We start from the raw sequence: 17,947 nt of genomic DNA on the forward strand, positions 1-17,947 counted from the left end.
TAAGGGAAAATAATATTATATTTTTAATGATAAAAATCAGATCTCTTTGAATAGCCACACAAGAGGGAGATCAATAATGAAGTAAACCAATGGAATGTAGCCAAGGGAAATTGATGGAGGCAAAGAGGAGGTGCCTCAACAGTGAAACACTAGAGGACTTTGGGAAGCAGGGAGGATGTGCTTATAGGAGGACCCTGATAAAGTCAAGGCAGAAGCCTGAAATACCTACAAAATATTTAATGATTCTGTGACGGAAAATCTAAACATAATAAACATGAAAGAGGCAGAGATATAATGCTGAAAGATTGAGAGAGTTTTTCTTATGGAGACAGAAGCAAAAAAATTTTTAAATCCTCCCAAATCAAGAGTACATTAAAACAGAAACCAGACACAGATTCAACCATAAATGGCAGAAAAAAATGGACTACCAGTGAATGCAAACTGACTTCTTCCACCACTGTCACCTACAACACCAGAAAGCTGAGGGTGTCCGTTCAACTGTGTGAGGTATTATGCACAGAGAATACAGGATGAAAAACATTAGCTTTGCAGATAACATCACAAAATCCCAAATATCTAGAGACCTAAACTTGAACTTAGGAGGTTACATGTAAAACTTTGATTAAAAAGGAATAAAAGCCTTTTCAAGTCATGAAAGAAAAACATGGTAATTTGGAGGATTTCTTTTTAGAAGCATCCAGAAGACAGAACAAACATCAAGATCCTACTCAAGTACTTTCTGCATAACGATACAAACAAAACAAAACATACAAAATCCCTATTTTATAGGGATTTTCATACAAATATGAAAACAAAACGTTAACAAAAATGTATATTCATATAAATCCCTATATTATAGATAATAAGAAAAGGCCTTATTTTTCTCATTGTGCGCATGTTCCTGTACATGAACATTAAGGTGAGGGTGGGACGTTCTGGGAGAATGGCATTGAGACATGTGTATTGTCATATGTGAAACAGAGCACCATTCCATGTTCGATGCATGTGACAAGGGCTCAGGGCCGGGGCAATGGGATGATCCAGAAGGATGAGAGGGGGAGGGAGGTGGGTGGGGGGTTCGGGAAGGGGAACACATGTAAACCCATGGCTGATTCTTGTCAATGTATGGCAAAAACTATTACAATATTGTAAAGTAATTAGCCCCCAACTAAAATAAATAAATTTATAAAAAAAAAAAAAAAAGAAAAGAAAAAGCAAGAGAATTCCAGAAGTTTCTGCTTCAATGACTTTGCTAAAGCCTTTGACTGTGTGGATCAAAATAAACTGTGGAAAACTCTTAAAAAAAAAAAAAAAAAAAAAAAGAATGGGGATATCATCTTTCAAATGTACCTAGAAGCAAGAAAGCAACTTGTCCATGAAAAGAAATTTCTAAAGTGCTGAAAATTCTTAAAGTAAAATTTTAAAACACTGGAAAAACTAATCATACTCTCTATGTAAATCTTGACTAAGGATGCTTCAAACCTATGTTATATGCTGCTGTTACTACTGTTGAATATGCCTGTCTTTTATTAACATATTCTTCCACTCATCAATTTATTCATGCAGTAAACAAATATTTATGAGCATCTACATGCAAAGCATCTTTCTATGAGAGGAAGATAGTGGTGAACAAACAGAAACAGAAACTGCCTTTACAAAGCTTATAAGCAAGTCAGGGACTCATGTAGAAGTATAGTTAGGAGTCCTTACCATTAACATTTCACTATAAAGCACATACTCATGTACGACAGGAAGCAGGGCCTCTGAGAGTCCAGACATCTGTTTTTCAGTGGCCTTACAGCATTTGTCAATACAGCTGGCAACACTTTTTAGAGTATCAGCCAGATCTTCTTCCGATGCCGACCACAGAATATGAATTGGCCCATATTCTTTCATTTCGTCTAAATATTCTAAAAAATAATAAGTCCTTCAATTTATAATATGCTCTTTCAATATATACTTCAACATAACTTCAATTATATACTTAAAATACATTAGAATTTATATATTTATAAGTTTCAAAATCCCTATATTATAGACAATAAGAAAAGACCTTATTTTTCTCATTGTGCACATGTTCCTGTACATGAACATTAAGAATGCAGATATCGTCGTTCATTAAATTGACCTGTCCTCCTAGTCTGCTCAGACCAGTCCTTGAATAAAAGCTTTCCAGGTGTAATCAATAATAACATGCTTTTTCATTGTCAAAAGTATCCTGGCTTAGGAGATAAATTATATGATCACTGTATCTATTGTATCATGGACTTTTGCCTACCAAACAAACTATACCTGAGTATCTCACTGGCAACATGACATAAACAAAACATGTCTTCTTTTCCTCTTCTTCTGTTTACATATCCTACTTACTTATCCTACTTACTTATCCTACTTTACTTATCCTACTTACTTATCCTACTTTACTTATCCTACTTAGATCCTGCTTCCAGAGATCTAAGCAAAAAATGTGGGGTCATCCTAGACCCTAAACTTACACCTACAAAGAGACAATCACTAATTCCAATCTTTCTAAATCTGTATCTATTTATCTACCTACCCATCCGTCTATCCTCACTTGTACTGTCATCAGCATCTCTAACCTACGCTACTGCAAGAGACTTCTAACAATTCTCCCTCTCAATTTTTGTCACAGTATATGAACATTAAAGCCTCTTAGCTGAATTAGCAAGTCCTTTAAGTCCTTCAGTCCCTACCTTGCCTCTCCAGGTCTAACTCCTGAAAATCCCTCACAGATATTTTAATTCAAGCCAAACTAACAGCTTATTCATGCATATCATGATTTATCCTAACTTAAACACTGCACATGTCTTTTAGTTGCCCTCTTCCATTTCTATCATCTGAAAAACTACTTCTAACCCTTTAAGTTGTAACACAAGTAAATCTCTTCTGTTTCTGTTCCAAAGGATTCACAGACGCTTTCTCCTCAATGAGTGTCATAATTTTATAGTTCTGTTAAAGCCTATCATAATTTAATACTATTATCTCACTCTATTATAACTGCTTGCATAACTCACATACTCTGAGGCCATATGCTCATTACAATAGGGCAAAGTCATTTTTTTAATCTCAAAGCCTAATACATAATGGATTCAATAAATATTTTCATATCAATGAAAGAATGAACAAAAGACTATTCAATGCTTGATAAGCCATTTATCCAAAAATTTGGATTTCATTTTAAAATCTGAATATTTTTATATGTTTGCTTTCACACTATCAATGTTTAATGACAGATGGTTTTTTATGGTAGAGGATGCATGAATAGTGAGAATTTTTGGTCTAATATCCACATAAGTATAATTCAATTCTCTATATTTAATCATCTTATTAGTCATCAGGGTTAGTTGAAATATGTCATATTGCTCTAAATTAAACTTTTTTACTGAACTATTAAAATTTTCAAAAGTTTATATGATCAGGTAAACTAAAAAAGACCTTAAAGATTTAAAAACAATAGAAATACTAGTTATCACCTAAGGAAGATACTAGGTTTGACGACCACTAGGATCCTTCCAAATCGCATCCTCCTGATCTAGGCCTATCTTTTATTTTAGATAATGACCATGTGACACTATCCCTTCTTTGGGGGATCTTCCCTTCAGATCAAACCTGGGTCTCCTGCACTGCAGGTAGATTCTTTACTGTCTGAGCCACCAGGGAGGCCCCAATATTTCTAGAAAAGAAAACATTCTCCTTTATTTCTTTTCTCAATTCTGCATATATCAAAGTGTGTTATTTACCCTGTGAAGTATTTATTTTAATATAAAGAGCTTCCTTGAAATTCTAGACTGTGTTTATATAGCACTCAAATTGCATCTGTATGGAAACACTTAATGAACTGCACTGCAATTTGTCTGTTAATATATGTTTCCCCAACTAGACTGTGAACTCAGGGACAGGTACTATTTCAACCCTTCTTCAATCTTTAGCACAAAATGTTAGCACATGATGTGGTCAATACAAATTTGCCTAATTAATTAGGGAACACAAAACAAAGTCACAGAAAAAGAAATAAAATAAAAGTAAGTCAAAAGAGAAATGATTCATTATGATAACCAAATTCTTCACAATTTAAGTATGAAAGAAACGCCTTATATAGCTTAGACTCCCAGAACTCCAAAAAAAAAAAAAAAAAAAAATCCCATCATTTTAAATGAAATCTTGATAAATGGGCTTTACATTTGAAAGACCAAGAAATCTAAGTTTGTGCCAGTGTGCCTCCACTCCTTGAAACTGAGAGCTCAAATTTATAAAGTCCACCACAAAAGCCCAGTTTTCCTTTTGAGGATTTCACAAATATTACAGCAGATCAGCGATTTGAAAACTAGTCCTTTGCACCAGTAAATATAACACATAATGATGATATTTGATAGTCTATAGAACTCTTAAATGTCAAGAGTTTCCAGGAGTCTCTTTGAATTGCCATACCACTTAACTATCCATCAAGAATTCACTTAATAGAATTGGAATCACTGAACCTAGTTAAAACAATTATCTTCTTGATTTTTTTTAATTACAAATGGTAAATACAAAGACAGACCAAGAAGGCATAAATCAAATTATTTTCAGACTTAGCCATCTATTTTAAATGTAGGTGAATGCAATTTTAAAAAATTAGCAAAAACTTATAGAATTTATAGAATTCATAGAATCATGAAATAAAATCTAACTTGAAAATCGGAAAACAGATCTATTTTAAATCTCTCTGCCATTGCTTGGATAGGTCTAATATAGAGTTCTTGCACCTCCTCCTCCACCCCTCGCCCAAGCAAATGTAGAAACCCTATTTCCTGAAACATTACTTCTTTGATTAAAATTATGGTCCATGTTGAACATTTGAGACTGACTACATCCATAATATTAAGCTCTTTATCCCTATTATTTATAAATGGAAATAAGAATGTGTGTGTGTGCTCAGTCATGTCTGACTCAATGCAACCCCATGGATTGTAGCCTGCCAGGCTCCTCTATCTATGAGATTCTCCAGGTAAGAAGGCAAGAATAGTGGGGCAGCGTGCCATTTCCTCCTCCAGGGGATCGTCCCAACCCAGGGATCAAACCTGGTCAGGTCTCTTACATCTCCTGCATTGGCAGGCAGGTTCTTCATCACTATTGCCACCTGGGAAGCCCCTGTGTGCTATGTCATGTCAGTCATGTCTGACTCTACAGCCGCAGGGACCGTAGCTTTCCAGGTCCCCGGTCCATCGGATTCTCCAGGCAAGAATACTGGAATGAGTTGCCATTTTCTCCTCCAGGGGATCTTCCCGACCCAGGGATTGAACTTGCATCTCTTACGTCTCCTGCATTGGCAGGCAGGTTCTTTACCACTGGCATACCTGGGTATTCTCCAATAAAAATTTTTAAAAAGGAAAAAGAGAGAGGAATGCCCAGCCAATGCTCAGGTTGGGAAACTGAAACTGTCAATGATGAATTGCTGGAGTCTCAATGTAGACAATTCAAGGAGTTAAAAACTCCAGAGAAACCCACATGGGTGAAATCCCACAATATTGTGAGATTCACCTCCAAAAGCCTGCACAGTAACTATCAGGTAAAAATTAATTCTGCTTCCTGCAGGAGGTGAGAAAATAAGCCATTTTGTAATAGCCAGGGTACTCTACCTAATAGCCAGGGATCTTCTTAACAAGGCCTTCCCTCATAGGAATCTGGTTACCCACAGCATAACCTGCTGGGGTATTATCAGAGCCTAACTGACCCGGTAGCTTCCCTGGTGGCTCAGTGGGCAAAGAATCTGCCTGAAATGTGGGAGACCTGGGGTCGATCCCTGGGTTAGGAAGATCCCCTGGAGGAGGGCATGGCAACCCACTCCAGTATTCTTGCCTGGAGAATCCCCATGGACAGAGGAGCCTGGTGGGCTATAGTCCATGGGGTCACAAAGAGTCAGACACGACTGAGCAACTAAGCACAACTGAGCTGGAGGAAGGGAAATACCCAACTTGAGCCCCCTCTGGCCATCCTGTCTCAACTAAGAGGGGGAAGTCAAAACCCTGTACTTCTGTGAGGCTCACAGTGGTCCAGAGGCACAGACTCATGAAAGGACTGAGACCTAACCACAGGTCTCCAGAACGCTTCCCCTCCGCACACCTCGCCACCACATAACTAAAGGCCTATTTACTTTTATGAGTACATCATGTCTGGCTACCAGGGGGAAAAAAATTACAAGACATACTAAAAGGCAAAAAACACAATTTAAAGAGAGAGCAAGCATCAGAACCAGATGTGGCGGAGATGTTGGAATTAGAGCATGATTTTAAAACAACTATGATGAATATGCTAAGGGCCCTAATTAGATACAGTAAACAGCATGCAGTAACAGATGGGCACTGTAAGCAGAGACAGAAATCCTAAGAATGACCAAGAAGAAATGCTAAGATGATGCTGCCTTACCACACCAGCAAACGGAAAAAGATTCATCAGAAATGCAACAACTTTGAGATCACAGTTCAGCAGTTCTACATACCCCTTTCTTCCTTGTAGATTCTCTGAGATATTTTATCTATCAAATTTATTTTCTGGCCAAATATTTCAATGAAGTTATTCATTTCCATGAACTCCTCGGGGCGACTTTTAACTCCTCTCATTGACAATGCAACTGCTCTAACTGACTGTCCCATCCTGCTGAGTAATCCAGGCCCTTGCTTCTTGTGAGAAGCGAATTCCTAGGAACAAAAAAATTAAAACATCGGTGATGAAGCAAACAATATAAGATCCAACAACAAAAAAAGAAATCTAATCAGAAGAATAAAGATGATAAAAAGGTTCCATACACATCTTTTTTATTTCATATTAATTTGAAGCAGATGAGTTAGGGCACACAGTCCCTTCTCTAAGTCTCTTTGATAACATTCTTTTCCAAAGCGCTCCTGTAAAACATGTAATCATGTTTTCTCAGAGCATGGATCCTTCAAAGAACAAGGTATAACAGAGATACTGTAATACTCTGTAATACTCCAGTATTACAGAGATACTGGAGAAGGTACGAAGAATGATATGAGATGAAACCTGTATTTTATTAACAGAAATTTTGGAAAATGATTGAGAAAAAGATCTCTCAGGGTCTAAGCTACTCACTAGAAGAAAAATTGGGAAACTTTGTTAATCCTTTAGTTATAATAATGGCTAGCATTTATTAAGAGCTTAATGTTATTGGCACTATACTTGCATTTTTATATACATCACTCACAATAACACTATGAAACAGGTTCTATTATTATCCTCATTGTATAGAAGAAAACAGAAGCAAAGGAAGGTTAAAGAAGCTTGCTCAAGGTCCAAGAGCAATGAACTGGTGGGTAGGGATCGAAGTGCTGGCAGTCTGACCCCAAGGGCTTCACTGCTAAGCACTAACTGGCTCTGCTTTCTTCAAGTCACTGCAATAGTTGGTAAATAAACTCCCTAACCAAAGCTCTGCAACCAACTTAACTGGATAAACTGTTATACTTTCTCCACTGACTGGCTGTCTTTGGAGAAAGATTTTTAATAAAACATGTAATAGATGGTTCACAGTTAATTTAGGAGAGTTAGCTACAGATTTGCAAAGTAGAAATGTTATAAAAGGATACACTGCACAGAAGTATCCCTTCAGAAGTATGGCCTACTAAAAACGAACACCAAGAAGGACAAGGGATTCTGACAGTGGGTACAGCACTTACTGAAACATGGGTTTGAGATCAAAGACGATCTGGAGGAAGATAATATGTTATTTAATATTTGGATAAATAACACATAATAATATTTTTATCTGTGGATTTGGCAGTCAGCATTGTTACTGAAGAGTAACAATGTCAAAGAGTAACATAAACATACACACACATACAAAAATCTATAAATAACAATGCTGACTACCAGATCTATAGATAAAAACATTACTATGTATTATTTACCCAAATATTAAATAATATATTATCTTTCTAAGATCTTCTTCCTTGAAGGTCTTACCCAAAATAACATATAAACTTGTTAATTTCCAAGTCAGTATGATTTTGTGTGCAAAGAATATAATAACAAATGCTACCCTTGACCAGGCAGTACATCTATTCAGGAGGGCTACTGCATCATTTGATAGAGTAAATATTATCAGAAAGAGCACAAGTCACAACTAGCAAGCTGTTACTACAACTGCTGACTGTAGAGAATGTTTCTAACAGCTTCTAAGGGTCTGGAGTCAGGCCACAAATTCTTCTCACATAAGTCACACAGGGCTTCCAGACACCAAGTACTGTCAAAATTAAGATGGATCACTTCTTTAGCTTCAATCACTTTGGCAACAACTGAGAGACAGAAAACTCAACATTGGTCAGTAAGTATTTGATATTGACCATTTGTCCTACCTATCATCTTTCTTGTTGAATTTATATCTTAATAGAAGAAAAGAAAAAAATAAAAGGAATATAAAAGGAATCTGTATTAGAAATTAGACCCTCTAAAATTAGATAATAGAAGGAAAAGTAAGAAAATTATATTATCTATCAATCCATTCATCCATCCATCTATTAATAAAAAACTTTTATCTTAACTTGAAAAGACCTGACTCATTACTACTCAAAACAGTGTCAATTTTAAAATGTTTTTATATTTTCAGTATTAACTATATGCAAGGAGTACCCAGGCATTTTAAAAAATATATCAGCTACCAAGAGAAATATGAGGATGTATATGTGAGAAAGGTACATGATTTTCATAATGTTTGTATGTAGACGTGATACAGGGTTGTATCTGAAGGATATTTCTTAAATGTTTAAACCTCCATCTTAATTCAAGGTTACTACTACCTGATTTAAAAAGGTAAATAGAGGAAGCATACCACCTACTACATGTACAAATACTGAAGGATTATATGAGTATAAATTAAAATGTTTTACCGAAGCTTGTGCAGTAAGAAAAATTTTAAAGTCTTCATTAAATGTTAGAGTTGGATGATCAGCAATTCGGTTCAAAAATTTGTGCAATGCCTTCCTGCGTGTCTCAATGAAGTCATCATTAAAGCGTTCCACCATTCCTTTCACTATAAACTTTTCTGGCAATGGCTAGGGCAAAAAAAAATAAAAAATAAAAAGGTATCTGAGCATTATGTGGCACGAGATTATAAGGAATTCTACACTTTTTCTTTTTGGAAGACTATTTGAATATGTGATCATTTCTTATAAAAATAATTTTTCAAAATTCACAATGCTAGAGCCAAATACCAGAAAATCTTAACACATTACAATAGTTTAAAAAAACAAATCTGTACATCGATTGAAAAGTTTAAAAACAAATGTTTCCCAGATAAATGAATTGCATTGAATCAAAGGTCTGAAATTGGGTGTTAAGACATTCTAATGATTCACAAGACAAAATGGCAGCTATACTGTGAAAAAAAGAAAAATGTAAACGTACTGGAATAATCAGAGTCGGGTGTGCTTCTTCAAGTTTTTCTTTCAACCAAAGGAAATCTTGATAACGTCTCCTAACTTCAAATTCACTGGAGTCAAATTCCCCACGAGATGTCTGAAGAAAGTAGGAAAAAATAACAGCACATGCAATATAAGACAGAAGACATTTGCCTAATGTTATTTTAGACATTCTGAAATAAATGGGTCTCTAAGAAAAACTAACAAATTCTAATTATTCAGTGTTTGTCAGCCTGTACATTTTTTTTTTCTTTTGCAGTCATCAATTCATGTAGCAGAAGAAACAAAGCAAACTTTCCAGTATTCCCAGAAAGAAAGCAAACATCATGCTCAAATTTAAAATCCAAACTGAAAAATCTGTCTTAGAGCAACCATCTGTCTTCCACAAGATTTTAACTACTATTATCTTTGGCATGACTTTCTTGCTAACAAGAAAGTGTGTTCTGACTTTAGGTTTCAAATATATTTCATTTCTCAAGATGATCAAAATTCAGAATTTGAGGAAAGTCCTATTTTTGCAACTTGGAAAAATAACCTGAACATAACTGAAGAAAAAAATGTTTTCCTGGAATTTGCTCAAATGAATTGCTTTGCTAAAATTGCTTTTAGTATTTGAAAATTCTAACATTAACCAGAGTGATTTTACCACTGTTTAAAAATGTTATTAATGGAAATTTAATGTGAAAAGCAAATCTTTCTGTCATTTCTCAAGGAATTTTGAACTATATGCCTAAACTCCTAAAAGTTAAGCAAACACATTAAAATATCTGTTCTCAACAAACCAGAATCTATTCCGACACATATGATAAGAACATGGACACAATCGCAACCTCACCTCTATTACCTGAATTACAAGCCAAACACAAAAATAGCTTAGACAATGCACACTTACCTCTCATAAACAAAAAAGTCACTTAAATAGTTTTTAAGAAAATTATACAGAAATATTGTTTGAGATTTTCCTGGAGGAGTAAATATGGAATAAATAACACATTACATTATTTCACACTCACCAGAAATATCAATCACCCACACAGATGAACACAATTATAAAATTAAGCAGTTCAAGTCAAAATAAGATGCAATCTTAATTGTCATAAAATAAGGTTCACAAAAGCTACACTTGCCAAGGTTTATTCTCATAAAGTGAATGTTTAGAATATCATAAAATATATCTTAGCAAAACACTCCCTTTTTAGTGGGAAAAAGTAGAGGTAAATGAGATGCAGAAGTCTAAGGAACTACATGTTCAAAAAAACCTACAAAATCTATTATGCAAAATGGTACAAATTGTGGAAGCGGTAAAAATAGGCCAACTAAATCTAGTGGAAACAGAGTTTAACAATCTATATACAAGTTGGTATGTGTACATATATATGCAAATACACACACATGCATACGTACATATACACACAAAACATGGTTAAAGTAACTTGTTAAACAATACTCACTGATACCTCTTCATACCAGGTACACATGTACAGGCTTACTACCAATTTCCAAGAAAAAATAAGTTGCCATAATTAACAATAAAAACACTCAAACACTGTGAAGTTAAAATAAGACTGAACATTACATGTCCTTAAGAATTCCCAAAACTTCAAGTTGACACAAAAGAAACTTGTATAAATTCCAGCAACAGGAAGACATAAAATCAAGTCAAATAATTGGTTGCTTCTGTCCTCATCACTCTGCCAGTGACTTAAGAGTTCTCTAACATACCACAATAAAGACAAGAAAGCAGAGAATAAGCACAGACCTTAAGAACAGCACATTCATTCTTCCCACTGTAAGACTTCACTGGACTTCTAAAGGGTTATACGTTCCATATTATTTGTCCCTCAAAATAACTTTTTAGAACACAAGTCCTTTCTAAGTTGGAAATTTGTCATCAAATTTTCCTATTGTTTGGAAGCTTTATCTCTTTTCTAGTCTAGAATACATTTTCCCATGGAAGGTAAACCATAACTGGTGTTTAATTTTTCATATCTGACCATAAGAGCCAGGGTACTTGAAGTTTAGGACTAAAAGACTATACCTCCAAATGCATTTATTTAGCAAATACCGACCTTCAGTTATGGGCAAATAGTTACTCTAAAATCTGAGGATTTAGAAAACTATTTTTCCGAGGGAAATGAATTTAGAATCAAGAATATACTTTAATCACCAACTACTGACACATTCTGGCAGGCATTTATGAGTTTGTCTTCATGATGAGGATTTGAGAGGACAAACCTTTATTAAACCTCTTGAGTTCTTACTCCCACATGTCCTAAGGCAAGGCACATCTCTCGATCTCTGAAAGTATTTCTTCAGAGCAGTTACTTCGGATATTTCGATCTGGAGAATCAGGGTAATTTCTCCTAAGGGGAACAGATGCCAGGAACGTGGGCTTCCTGATACAATTATTTACAGTCATGGCACTCTTAAGTATTCCTAAGGAGGGACTGCCAGGGTAAATGTACACACAAGAGTATGCGCATTTATCCTTATAATCTTACTGTCCATAAATATAAATGTTTATAAAACTAAAATTTTTCCCAGGGAAGCCATCCCTGAATCTCCTAATTAGATGGAGTACCCGTTGTGAAAAACAACAACCATGCTCATAAAATTCTGTATTTTTCTGTCACAATATTTATAACTATAATTAACTAATAAGACATACAATTGTTTAATATCCATCATCAACGCCCCGCCCCCCCATACTAAAAACTCCACAAAGGCAGAGGGTCTGCCTCAATCGCTGGCATAGTCTCAACATACAACATGGTGCCTGAAACATAACTGGCACTCAATAGAACTTTATTAAATATATCAGTAAGTAAGTGATACTAAGTAAATAACAAAGAAAAGACTGTGTTTGCTAATACACATCTACTAAAAGTTTATATTTTTGTATCTGTAATACATATTTTAGTATATATAGCTACAGTTTATATACTCAGGTTAGTTCAATTCAGTCGCTCAGTTGTGGCCAAATCTCTGCGACCACATGAACTGCAGCATGCCAGGCCTCCCTGTCCATCAACAACTCTCAGAGTTTACTCAAACTCATGTCCCTTGAGTTGGTGATGCCATCCAACCATCTCATCCTCTGTTGTCCCCTTCTCCTCCTGCCTTCAATCTTTTCCAGCATCAGGGTCTTTTCCAATGAGTCAGCTCTTCATATTAGGTGGCCAAAGTATTGGAGTTTCAGCTTCAACATCAGTCCTTCCAATGAACACTCAGAACTAATCTCCTTTAGGATGGAGTGGTTGGATCTCCTTGCAGTCCAAGGGACTCTCAAGAGTCTTCTCCAATACCACAGTTCAAAAGCATCAATTCTTTGGTGCTCAGCTTTCTTCACTGTCCAACTCTCACCTCCATACATGACCACTGGAAAAACCATAGCCTTGACTAGATAGACCTTTGTTGACAAAGTAATATCTCTGCTTTTTAATATGCTGTCTAGGTTGGTCATAACTTTCCTCCCAAGGAGTAAGCGCCTTTTAATTTCACGGCTGCAGTCACCATCTGCAGTGATTTTGGAGCCCACAAAAATAAAGTCTGACACTGTTTCCCCATCTATTTCCCATGAAGTGATGGGACCAGATGCCATGATCTTAGTTTTCTGAATGTTGAGCTTTAAGCCAACTTTTTCACTCTCTTCTTTCATTTTCATCAAGAGGCTCTTTAGTTCTTTTTCGCTTTCTGCCATAAGGGTGGTGTCATCTGCATATCTGAGGTTATTGATATTTCTCCCGGCAATCTTGATTTCAGCCTGTGCTTCTTCCAGCCCAGCGTTTCTCATGATGTACTCTGCATATAAGTTAAATAAGCAGGGTGACAATATACAGCCTTGACGTGCTCCTTTTCCTATTTGGAACCAGTCTGTTGTTCCATGTCCAGTTCTAACTGTTGCTTCCTGACCTGCATACAGGTTTCTCAAGAGACAGGTCAGGTGGTCTGGTATGCCCATCTCTTTCAGAATTTTCCACAGTTTGCTGTGATCCACACAGTCAAAGGCTTTGGCATAGTCAGTAAAGCAGAAAGAGATGTTTTTCTGGAACTCTCTTGCTTTTTCGATGATCCAGCGGATATTGGCAATTTGATCTGTGGTTCCCCTGCCTTTTCTAAAACCAGTTTGAACATCTGGAAGTTCACAGTTCATTTATTGTTGAAGCCTGGCTTGGAGAATTTTAAGCATTACTTTACTAGCGTGTGAGATGGGTGCAATTGTGCGGTAGTTTGAACATTCTTTGGCATTGCCTTTCTTTGGGATTGGAATGAAACTGATTTTTTCCAGTCCTGTGGCCACTGGATGCAGTAAAAGTAACCAAACATATGACAAAGGGACATACTTTACAACAGTTAAGCTGAAAGATAATCTGCCACAATCACATACGGATGCACAAAAGTATAATGAAAATCTATACAGTTTTGTTGTTATTGTTGTTTAGTCATTAAGTCATGTCTAACTCTTTGTGACCCCGTGGACTGTAGCCTGTCAGGCTCCTCTGTCCATGGGATTTCCCAAGCAAGAATACTGGAATGGGTTGCCATTTCCTTCTCCAGGGGATCTCCCTGCCCCAAGGATTGAGCCTGCATCACATGCACTACAGTTGGATTCTTACTGTTGAGCCAACAGGGAAGCTCTCTATATAGTATAAAAATAAACTGTCTAGATTTAAATCTTAGCTCAGCTAATGACTATGTTGTGTAACTTTTGGCAAGTTTTAAGTTTCAGTGTCCTCACCCACAAAATGGGGGTAAATCATAAGATCTACGATTGCTGTAAGCTTCAAATGAGTTAATATTAATATGTATCAACTGGTTAGAACATTGCCTGGCACACAGTAGTCCCACAGTAAAAGTTAGTTTAATACACTATAATATTATCACTACTACTACTACTACTTCTACTACTACTATAAGAGCAGCACATTTAAAGCATGATGCAATACAGATAACTCATAAGAATTGTATGTCTGTGATCAGAATGAAATCCACAAGATGGCCTATAAAGTGTCTTCCTGAAAGAAATAAATGAGGGGAAAATAATTCAGTCACAAAATCTTTGCTAGAAAGGATAATGAAAATGGATGATTATAACAGCAGTAACAGGAGAAATATGGCTCTGTTCTTAGCAGTGTGTCTGTATTAACACACGGAATATTCACAAAGATCCTATTAGGTTAGTATTATTATTTACAAATGAGGAAACTAAGCACACAGAGATTAATTAAACAGCAAGGAAAGGGAGGAACAAAGGTTCTACTTCATGCTGTCTTGCTCTGCAGCCTTTTGACAGGACTCGGACACTATAAATTTCTTCACTCACTCACTCACCAAAAGGTTAAATGACTTAGGAGCTATATCTGAAGGATTGTGTTCAGAATTATGGATAATTTAAGATACAATTACCTACCTTGAGAAGCTCACAGACTCAGTGGGAATAAATAAAAAACACACATAGTTACTGACATACACACAGGTAGGTAGCAAATACTGAATACTTATCATGTGTCAGGCACCCTGTTAAGTGTTTTACATTGATTACTCATCCTAAATTAATTCTTACAGCAACTGTACAAACCCAGGTCCTATTTTCAGTTCAGTTTTAAAGATTAAAAAAAAAACTTGAGGCTTAGAAGGATTAAGCATAGGCTTTTAATTTCTTTGCTGCACTGTCATATCTTATTTTCTTTAGGAGTTCAGTTAGAACAGTGTGAGCAAACAGTAGAAAGAAGATTTTTAGCTTGTGGGAGCAGAGGAGGTGAGCATCGTTTCAAATTGCATCTTGAAAAATAAACAGTAGTTCTTCTGTCTGAAAGTGGGAAGGGCATACCAGACAGAAGAAGCAACATATGCAAGTTATGAGAGCAAGAAATATCCTAGAATATTCAGATAAAAGAGGTAGTTCTATGCGAGTGAAGAGCAGGGGTATTAAAAGCAGGCAATAAGAGGCGAGTCGTGTATAGTAAGCTGGCTGCAGACTGAGAGGGTCTCTGAATGTCATACATAGGAGTTTGCACCTTGTTCTGTAGGAAATGAGGAGTCAAGGGAGGATTTTAAGAATCTGAGTGAAGAGCTGAGATACACACATCTTGAAGTGAAGTGAAGTGAAGTCACTCAGTCATGTCCGACTCTTTGCGACCCCACTGATTACAGCCATGAAATTAAAAGATGCTTACTCCTGGGAAGGAAGGTTATGACCAACCTAGATAGCATATTTAAAAGCAGAGACATTACTTTGCCAACAAAGGTCCATCTAGTCAAGGCTATGGTTTTTCCAGTGGTCATGTATGGATGTGAGAGCTGGATGGTGAAGAAGGCTGAGCGCCAAAGAATTGATGCTTTTGAACTGTGGTGTTGGAGAAGACTCTTTAGAGTCCCTTGGACTGCAAGAAGATCCAACCAGTCCATCCTAAAGGGGATCAGTCCTGGGTGTTCATTGGAAGGACTGATATTGAATCTGAAACTCCAATACTTTGGCCACCTCATGCGAAGAGTTGACTCATTGGAAAAGACCCTAATGCTGGGAAGGATTGGGGGCAGGAGGAGAAGGGGACGACAGAGGATAAGATGGTTGGATGGCATCACTGACTCAATGGACATGGGTTTGGGTAAACTCCGGGAGTTGGTGATGGACAGGGAGGCCTGGCGTGCTGTGATTCATGGGGTCGCAAAGAGTCAGACACAACTGAGCGACTGAACTGAACTGACTGTAGCCTACCAGGCTCCTCTGTCCATGGGATTTTCCAGGCAAGAGTACTGGAGTGGGTTGCCATTTCCTTCTCCAGGGGATCTTCCCGACCCAGGGATCAAACCCAGGTCTCCTGCATTGCAGGCAGACGCTTTACCATCTGAGCCACCAGGGAAGCCGTACACACATCTTAGTGCAACATAATTAGCAGGCCGTACTGAAGGAAGTGATTGTATGTGGAGGGTCCAAAAAATTTTCAGCTACAAAAGGGATGCACTTCCAGAGTCAAAGAGTGAGAATTCACAAACAAAATGTTGTAACTTATAAACAGAATTCTTAAAGGCTGCTGTTACACAAAGATTATAATCATAAAAACGATTATACTATTTGGCTGTTTTGTTAGTGTAAGCTGTCATTTTACAGAGCCTTGTCTGAGAATTAAGGAGACTTGGGTTCCAGATCTGTTCTGCCTTTGCATCACTAAACAACTAAAAGCATCTCATATATAAGATAAAGAGATAAAGTAACCATTTGCTTTTTTTTCTTTTTGGCTTTGCTGAGTCTTTGCTGTGGTGCTCGGGCTCTCTAGTTGCAGTGCATGGGCATAGTGGGATCCTAGTTCCCTGACCAGAGATTTAACCTGTGTCCCTCTGCATTGGAAGGTGGTTTCTTTACCACTGGACCACCAGGGAAATCCCACCGTGTGCTCTTATTTGGAAAACAAATGAAAAAAATCTTTGTAATCATCAGAAGAAATGTGAATACAGAATACTGCATTATGTTTTGAACCAGTTGTTTTCTTTATTAGCAAAACTTCTTTCCCAGAATCTGTTTCTTTATAATCTTTAAAACATTAAAATGTTCCTATTTTAAGAAGCACAACTGCTAAAATCAAATGACTGGTACTCAAATTAATCTAAATTCATACAGGACAAGTGAAGGATAGATTAAGATGCAATGTCTTATTCAAAATAGCTGAAAGACCAGCACTTAATTCTGCTAAAATTCTCTAACTTGAGTGTCAAAGTGAACAAGAAGTAGTTCCAAAAGTTCAAAGAAGCAACTGTAGTCAAGAAAATGTTCATTAAATACTTACTTTAGTAATAATCCGATAAGTAATAAAAGTTTCAATTGTAGTAACATGGCTTTCAGGTTCATCAACTGTAATAAAGAGATCTTTCAAATCTGGCTCATCTTCAAACTTGACTTGGTTTATCATTGATAAAGGGGATGTTGGCATCAGAGGGCTGAAGGAATTCATGTCCATCAGTGAGGCATCCTATGAATAAAACACTCAAAAATTAATGTTTAGGGGGGCAAGAGGTGAAATCCTCTTTTTCTTAGACACCACAAATACTAATCAAATATGTCAAGAACAAAAAGGATAACTGGACTCCTGCTTAAATAAAGTATGTGGAAATATATGTTTATTTCTGTTTCCTCACAAAATCCCATTTTAAAAATGACAGTAAAGAAACAAACAAAAACAAGACAAAAATCATAAAAAGGTACAAACCCTCAAAGTAAAAAAAATAGGCTAAGCATGAAGTAAACTATCTTTTGGAAACTAGAACTCTGATGGTTGAGTGGTAACTGAAAAGCTACCACTGAAAAAAAAAAAAGCTAAAGTAAACCTAGGACAGGATGGTTAACTGGGAAGAAGGAGGCACACTGATGACAGAGGATCACGGAGAGACTCGAGAAGCAGAGGGACCAGGAACCTGTGGACACAGAATGCTGGTGGAGCTAAATGAGAGGATTGGTTGAAAAGCTCATAAAACAAAAGAGAGTTGGTACCTCAGATTCCCTCACATACCCCATGCAATCA

General features: G+C 36.6%; 1 protein-coding gene across 5 annotated transcripts in view; it reads right to left on the bottom strand.

Moving 5' to 3' along the window:
* The window catches only part of SNX7 (sorting nexin 7), a 135,579-nt gene that overhangs the window by 88,201 nt on the left and 29,431 nt on the right, over nucleotides 1–17,947 (bottom strand). For 3 of the 5 annotated variants that reach the window (XM_081485747.1, XM_081485745.1, XM_081485748.1), the window contains exons 2-6: nucleotides 17,216–17,398; nucleotides 9,418–9,528; nucleotides 8,901–9,065; nucleotides 6,500–6,698; nucleotides 1,711–1,910 (exon numbers count right to left, since the gene is read on the bottom strand). In XM_081485747.1, the coding sequence (XP_081341873.1) occupies nucleotides 1,711–1,910; nucleotides 6,500–6,698; nucleotides 8,901–9,065; nucleotides 9,418–9,528; nucleotides 17,216–17,398 (858 nt within the window). The remainder of the gene's footprint in view (nucleotides 1–1,710; nucleotides 1,911–6,499; nucleotides 6,699–8,900; nucleotides 9,066–9,417; nucleotides 9,529–17,215; nucleotides 17,399–17,947) is intronic. The other 2 variants (XM_081485750.1, XM_081485749.1) reach the window with 1 other exon arrangement.

The sequence above is a fragment of the Giraffa tippelskirchi genome, chromosome 5 (genome assembly GCF_054371585.1).
Source record: "Giraffa tippelskirchi isolate mGirTip1 chromosome 5, T2T-mGirTip1v1.2.pri, whole genome shotgun sequence".
NCBI lineage: Eukaryota > Metazoa > Chordata > Mammalia > Artiodactyla > Giraffidae > Giraffa > Giraffa tippelskirchi.